This window comes from Antrostomus carolinensis, unplaced genomic scaffold (genome assembly GCF_000700745.2).
Source record: "Antrostomus carolinensis isolate BGI_N321 unplaced genomic scaffold, ASM70074v2 scaffold440, whole genome shotgun sequence".
NCBI classification, from domain to species: domain Eukaryota; kingdom Metazoa; phylum Chordata; class Aves; order Caprimulgiformes; family Caprimulgidae; genus Antrostomus; species Antrostomus carolinensis.
In genome coordinates, this window is record NW_010286625.1 from 9,806 (window position 1) to 16,750 (window position 6,945).

A 6,945-nucleotide genomic window follows, 5' to 3' on the forward strand; every position below is an offset into this window, starting at 1 on the left:
TGTTAGGAAGGCTGGTTGGGGTGCGTTTTATTACTTGCCTTCCCTGCCTTTGATCTGGCTAGAGAAACTCATGCTGTTACATGCACTGTAGCTTGGGTTCAGGAGAGGGATTTAGTAACACCTTCCATGTCTGCCACTGCAGAGCAAGGCTGGTAGTTTGTTTTTAATGCCAGTTGTAATTTTTTACGCTAATGGAGGAAAAGGTTGACCTTGAGACTGATGGAAACGCTACAGTAAATGATTCTTGGTGTATGGAGGAAAATGCTGAGAAAGTGTCTGCTCTGCTCGTTGGCTTGCTCGCAGCAAGTCTGCTCACCTCTGCCTGGCCAGGAAGGGAATAGCTGATGGAAATGAATAGGGATGCTAAGTTTTTGGCTCAAACACCGTACCTGAAATCTAGCCTGTGCTGTTGAAGTGTCTCATGTTCTGGCCCTCCTTTTCCACTGCCACTCGTGTGTTTCTCTGGAGTGAGGTCTAGGAAAAGTACGTTTGCAAAACACTTCACAACGCAAGAATGCAAGATGCTGTATGGTCTCCTGTCAAATGCAAAACCTTTGTATTCTTTAGTCACTTTTTTTAGTGCTATTTCAAGCTCACTGCTGTAGACCCACATTGTTCAAGAGGTGCAAGGAGAGCAGCGTGATGGGCCAGCCCCTCTGAGTTGGGGAGGATCAGTCCCTTTCGGGATGCAGGGCTCGGGTTTCAGTAACACAATGCTTTGTGCAGCCATGTGCATGTTCAAAAGAGCCAACTGGCTGGAGCTCCTGCAGTGACGCTTGGCTGATTTGGCAGCCAGGTTGATTCTGTCAAGTTACAGTACGGGAGTTAAGTCCAGCTTCAAATCCTCTCTGTTACCCGCTCGAGGAACTTAGAGGGGGGGGCGGTAAGGGGGGAAGCTCTCTTGGGACTTTTGTCATTATTGGCATGGAAACACTTTGTGATTATCAGCAGCAGGGTAGTGGCGAGGGACTGATTATCTATCATGTCGTCAGCATAAATAATCAGTGGGCCCCTGAGCAGGGCTCCGCCTTTTGTAATGGCTTCACGTAATCACTGCATAACTGTTTAAAGGCAAGCAGAACAGAAAAACAGCTGGACTAATTCTGACCCTAACTGATGTTGCCTTTTCTCCCTTCACTAGAAGAGAAATATGTCACTATCCAGCCGTACGCCAGCCAGGGGAAGGATGAGATTGGGTTCGAAAAAGGGGTCACCGTGGAGGTCATCCAAAAGAACCTGGAAGGATGGTGGTACATCAGGTAAAGAAGCTGTGCAGCCAGATTGCTGCAGAACCTGTGACAATGAGCTTTTCTGATCTTTCACTTACTGTTGGCATTTAAATAATTCTGTAGGTGGGCAAGGAAGCCCAAATAGTTTGTAGTTCATCTTGAAGAAATGTAAAGAAAAGGCTAAGATGATACGATGGCGATTAAAGTAACAGTACAGTGTCTGCAAAAAGCTGTGGATCATTCCAGTGGGGAAATTCCTGAACTTGTAGTGGATTTTTTTTTTCTTTCCTTCAAGTTAAAAGCCCATATCTGAGTTAAGATCTATGAGACCTAACAAGGCTTTCTGTTGTGTGTAATTTTATGTGCTTCCAGTATAAGAGTTACTCTGCAACACATTTAAATCTATTTATAGCGATGCTGAAAGGCTGATTGTGATCTCTTGAGCTGTTTGGGGCAGGTAGCGCTATATTCAGGGACAGAAGAGATCAGTTTGCTGGCTATAGCTGTTTTCCAAACTTATTGATGGTTTCAACTAATTTGCCTGATTTCTGCCTGTCTGCATTACATGTTTCTAAAAGTTATCATCGTGTACCAAAATTTGTTATGAATTTGAAACAGCGGTCATACAGGAGACTTGTGACTTAAGAATCCCCTTGTTAAATGCTTAGGGGTAGAATGTAGGTTAGATATGTCTCAGATAGTGATATAGGATGTCAGAATGAGTAATTAATGAGGACTTTCTCCATCTAGGTTCACACAGCACTTCGGTTTTAGTGCTCTTTCATGATTCTGCCCCTTGGTTTGTATCTAGGTGTGAATCTAGCAGTGCTGTGACATCCCATTTCTCTTTAAACAAGATGTGGTACAACAGGTAGCTCAAAAATGGAGGTTTATCTCTTGGCCAGTGCAAAACATCTCATCTAGTCATCTTTTTCCATTCAGCATGTAATTATAGTAATGATTTTTTCCCCCTTTCCCTCCCCCAAGCCATAACTTGCTTCAGTTTGATTTATCGGCTATGAACGAGAGCTACAAAAATGCTGATGGAAGCAAAGTTGTTGTTCTTGATGTCCCTTACTTAGAAAAATGATCTTTTTTTTTTTTTTTTTTTCTTCTGTCTAATGCTCCCATAGAGGGAATAGGCTAATAAAGATAGCAGTGGAGCCAGGGAGGCACTCTAGATAGGAGGAACAAAAAAAAAAAAAAAAAAGCCCGGGTTTGGTCAGGTCACATTTTTTTCTCCTTTAATCATTCACAGAAGTTGAATCCAAAGTTGGAGATAGAGGAATCAAGAGCACATAGGTTTTCTGAGGGCAGAAACACTACAAGACATCTTTAGTTTGTTTTGGTATTCTTCTGAAATGAAGCCTTATTACTACTGTAAGCTTTCCTTTGTGATATTAACAGTTCTACCATAAGCAGAATTCCCTTCCCCCCCCGCCCCTTTTCCTCACACACTCCTTTGGGTCAAACCAAAAAACACATTTTTCTATACAGAAGTGCATTCTGGCGACAGTGACACTTGCTGCAGTGGCTTAAGTGGCTCCTTCATGGTGAACTACTGGAAGGACAGTGGATGCCCCAGCTACCCTATGGTAGATAAAGAATGCAGCATGCCCTTGGGTTTTTTTGTAAGCGGCATTTTGAGTTGAGCAACGCTTTTTCTTGTTGAAAGGTGGGTTAGCTGTTCCCCATGTGTGTGTGACAAGTGTGTTGGGTGTCAGCCATCATTCCCTCTACTGCTCTGGAGCATTATGCTGCAGTCTTGCAGGAGGATTAAACTTCTGTTAGAAATAGAGTTTTGTTTGTTTTCCATGGGCAACACTTTTGGAAATGTCGATGTCATGATCCATTCCTGACAATCTGGTCCTTCACCGCCTGAGTAGCTGATCTCCAACTTCTTATGCTGTTTATTAGCATTAAACTGCTCTGAATACTGTTAGGTACCACTCAGAAAATTATTCTTCTTCTGCAGCAATACGCTTTTCTGAGTACTGAGTGCCTTAAAAGGAGTAACTCCTTCTTCTGCAGTGAGCGTGAGGAGAGAGGGAGCAGAAAGAGACAGTTGAATCCTGCTGCCTTGTCTGCTGAGCTGGTTAACAAGAGACCGAGCACAGACATCTATGTGTAGAAACAAAAACAAATCCAGTTTGCAAATGGAATCCACCTTAAAGACATTAGCTTGTTCCACCTTAAATATGTAATTTCCCCAAATTCCTGGCCATGTGCTGATCCTCATTTCCTGTCCTTCTTTTTCTTTTTTTTTTCTTTTTTCTTTTCTTTTTTTTTTTCCCCCTAGTTTGCTTCCCTCTGGAGTAATTCCATTGCTCTGGAGCTGGAAAGCAGATGTGACTCTCAGACTCACAGAGGCAGTTCTGACTTTTTTTTTTTAACATTCCTATGGTTTGAATCCATTTTTTCCTTCGTGTAATATAAACAGGGAGGGTTTTGGAATCACTGAGGAACCAAATCACTGCACCTAATTCTGTGATCCTCCTGGTTCAATGCTGTAGAAGCTAGAGGCAGTATTGGTGTCTTCCTTTAATTTGCCTGATGTGCATTACGACTTTTTTTTTTAATAAAAAAATCATTGGGACTTTAGAGAAGTGAAAGGAACACTCTGACCTGGGATCCTTCTTACTGTTCTACAGAGTTGAATGAATCTGTGTGCTTCCCACTATCATCATAGCTGGCATTAGCATCCATTATTTAGATCTTGCCGTCTATCACTTACTGTCACCTGGAGGTAATCTTATTATGTCCGAGTGGTTTCCAGGCCAGATAGATAAGTAGTAATATGCTAAGTAAAGCTTTTTTTATTTGTCTGCTTCATTTTGTGGTTCATTCTGAGCCTGAGCCCACATGATGAAGTGCAGCTGGGTGGTGTTAGTGGCACTGAAATGAGGAAGAATCTATGATGGGGTTTGATATATCTCCAGTAGGTTGTGAATATAAATAAAGGAAGGATATTTGTGATTCAACTGTTAGACATGAAGTGAAGATCACTACCAGTTCAGGACTTCTCTGATGCTGATTAGCAGCTGCATTAGTTCTTTCACCTATAAAATGGGGAGATCCAGTAGTCTTCTAAGGTAATCTTTTTTTGCCTCTTTGAGATTGCCAAGTTCAAGGACTAAGGTGAAAAATGTAAGCCTATTTGACTTACATAAGTAGCTTTATTTGTGAAGTTGCACAAATAAACTGGCAGTTGCTGGCAGCTACTGCTCAACATTAACTTCAGGTTGAATTTACTTAGCCATAGGAAGCAATAACCAGCAACGGCCTCTCTACTGAGGGTATGTTGCCCAGAGTTATTAACTGTCCAGCTATTGCTGCTACTATTCATTGGGAGAAACTATGTGAGATCAGAGGTGTCTGAAGCAGTGGGGTTATATGGGCTGATCCAAATACGTACAGTTGGCAGGAGAACTAACAAGCCAGTACAGAACCTGCCTGTGGCTGCCTTTCTGATCTTAAACATGTTAAGTCTCCCACAAACTAAGATGGATGTAAACTGTTTTTTCTTGCTGATTTTGCACAATCAAGCTCTGTTGAAAGTAACCTTTGGAACTGGAGTGTGCAGTGCGTTGGCCAGTGTGGCTTTCTCACACATGGAAACCTTTACCTCTCCAGATCATCTAAAGTTATGAGCATCCTTTAAAAAAAACTTCCCTGATGCACAGGCAGCAGAAGGTATTGGTCAGTAGCTCTGCAAAAGGACCATCTACTGCAAAAGTAGATGAAACCAAAAGTTTTCTGGGTTTAAAAATGGCACTGAGATGCCTTGCAACACTTGGGGATGTGGCATATATTGAGACCTTTTTTTCTTTTTTTGCCTTGGTTTGAGGCTTATCAGAAAAGCCTCAAAAGAGACAGGATTGAATAGATCCAGATTGCATCTTGGTGTAGTATCAATGGCTGTATGCTGCATATCTGTTGGAAGTCAAATCAAGTCATTACCATTTTGCTACTTCTTCATAGTCTCCATGCAACAAACACAGCTCAGAGCTGTTGGGATGCTTTCCTTTGATACCAGAACCTTTGGAAAAACTCGTCACTAAACTCTCTAAAACTCTCTGAACACGTATCTTTGCCTTCATATGTGACAGAAGGCAGGTATGTAGGAAGAAGCACCATCTCCAGTGTTCTGGCTGATTGAGATGGGAGGGGAGGAAAAAACCAAGATTTTGGACAGAAAGGTCCTTGTGGTCATTGCTAGATGTACAGCAGTTGTATTTGCTTTTGTACAAGAAGAGTAATGAAGAAGTCTAGGGAAGCAAACCTACACTACCTTTTCCTATTCTCCCCATAAAGTCCCAGTGCTACTCTTGAGTGTCTGGATTTGGTGAATGAGCCCAGGGTGTGCCCTGGTGCAGAAATCTCACTGCAAATCTCAGAATCCAAGTGTTGGCATGACAAAGTTGCTTGTCTGCCAGGGAATGATTTGCTGATACTTCCCTCCCCGCCCCCCCAGCTGCTTCCTCTGCTGTCTAATGAATCTCCTTTTTCATTAGCCTTAGAGTCCTACTGTTTTAACCTTTGTATTTCCTGCAGATTTCCTGAGCACCAGGATTTTAATGGTGCCTGCTTTCCCACTTACAGTTCAAGCACCTGCTTTGGGTATCTTGAGAGATTAAAGAGAGAAAGCTTTCAGTGACTCACTCTGTAGCAAGTTAGAGTTTCATTAGGGAAAGCAGAGTTCATCCACGTGGTCCTCCCTGGAGTCTGATTGTAATCTGAAATCCCTGCTGAGGTGTTAGGAATGGCAGGAGTTAGAAAAACCATCTTCCCAAAAGCCCAGTTGTGGAAGAATGACTTCAGTTTGAAGTGCAGCATGAGCAGCTCAGGCTGGTGCTCCGGGAACACGCACTGGATTCAGGTGTCTGTTCGGATTTCCCAGTTTATTTCTTCAAATAGCCCCTAGCTTGTTCAGGAAAATGAGTCTCCATCAAAGCCATTTTTCTTTAGTCAAATTGTTTCTCAAACTTGCAGTGTTAGAGGAAGCAGCAGTGGTTTGAGTGTCCTGTATTCTCCATAAGAGAAGCTGATCATACAGGACTGGGAGTTATGGGAAGAGGGGCAGTGTTCGTTGTTATAACTGCAACGTGGGAGGCTTGCACAAGGGCCTTAAAAACTGTATATGTGGGGGCTCCGTACTGGGCTTTGTACACCCCTATTTTAGCCCTTTTCCATTTTGTGTTGCCACTAGGAATTATTAAAACTCTTAAAATATTTACTCACTAGTTTGGTTTTTTGATGTATGGGAAAATACTGAGTTTACTGTGTCTAAATGTGGCATAAAACAACCTGTTGAAGCCCTTTGCCTTTTGAGTAACTGTATTTCTTATCCAGAGGGACTCCTTCCTTAGGATGAGCAGTAGCTTTTAACAGCAGTCCACAGTTCACTGCTAGCTCAGCTGACTTTGAGATGCCTGATCAATAGGTAATAAATGGAGACCACAAAAGCTTTTCTGAGAATCACAAATTTTGTTTTATGTTATCATCCATAACTCTTCCCTTAGCTATTATTCCCGAAATGCATGAGAAGGCTGGGTTTGATGTGATGATGTTTCCTTTTGCATCTGCAGGTATCTAGGCAAAGAGGGCTGGGCCCCAGCTTCGTACCTGAAGAAGGCTAAGGATGATCTTCCATCTAGGAAAAAGAACTTAACTGGGCCAGTGGAAATCATAGGAAACATCATGGAGATCAGTAACC

At 42.4% G+C, this 6,945-nt stretch overlaps 1 protein-coding gene across 1 annotated transcript in view; it reads left to right on the plus strand.

Moving 5' to 3' along the window:
* Nucleotides 1-1,141: 1,141 nt before the first annotated feature.
* SH3PXD2A (SH3 and PX domains 2A) overlaps nt 1,142-6,945 on the plus strand; it is a gene marked incomplete at its 5' end in the record, with an annotated part of 11,694 nt that continues 5,890 nt past the window's right edge. Inside the window, 2 exons of the mRNA XM_010176831.1 lie at nt 1,142-1,259; nt 6,818-6,945. The exon at nt 6,818-6,945 is cut by the window's right edge and continues 198 nt beyond it. Coding sequence (XP_010175133.1) covers nt 1,142-1,259; nt 6,818-6,945 — 246 coding nt within the window. The remainder of the gene's footprint in view (nt 1,260-6,817) is intronic.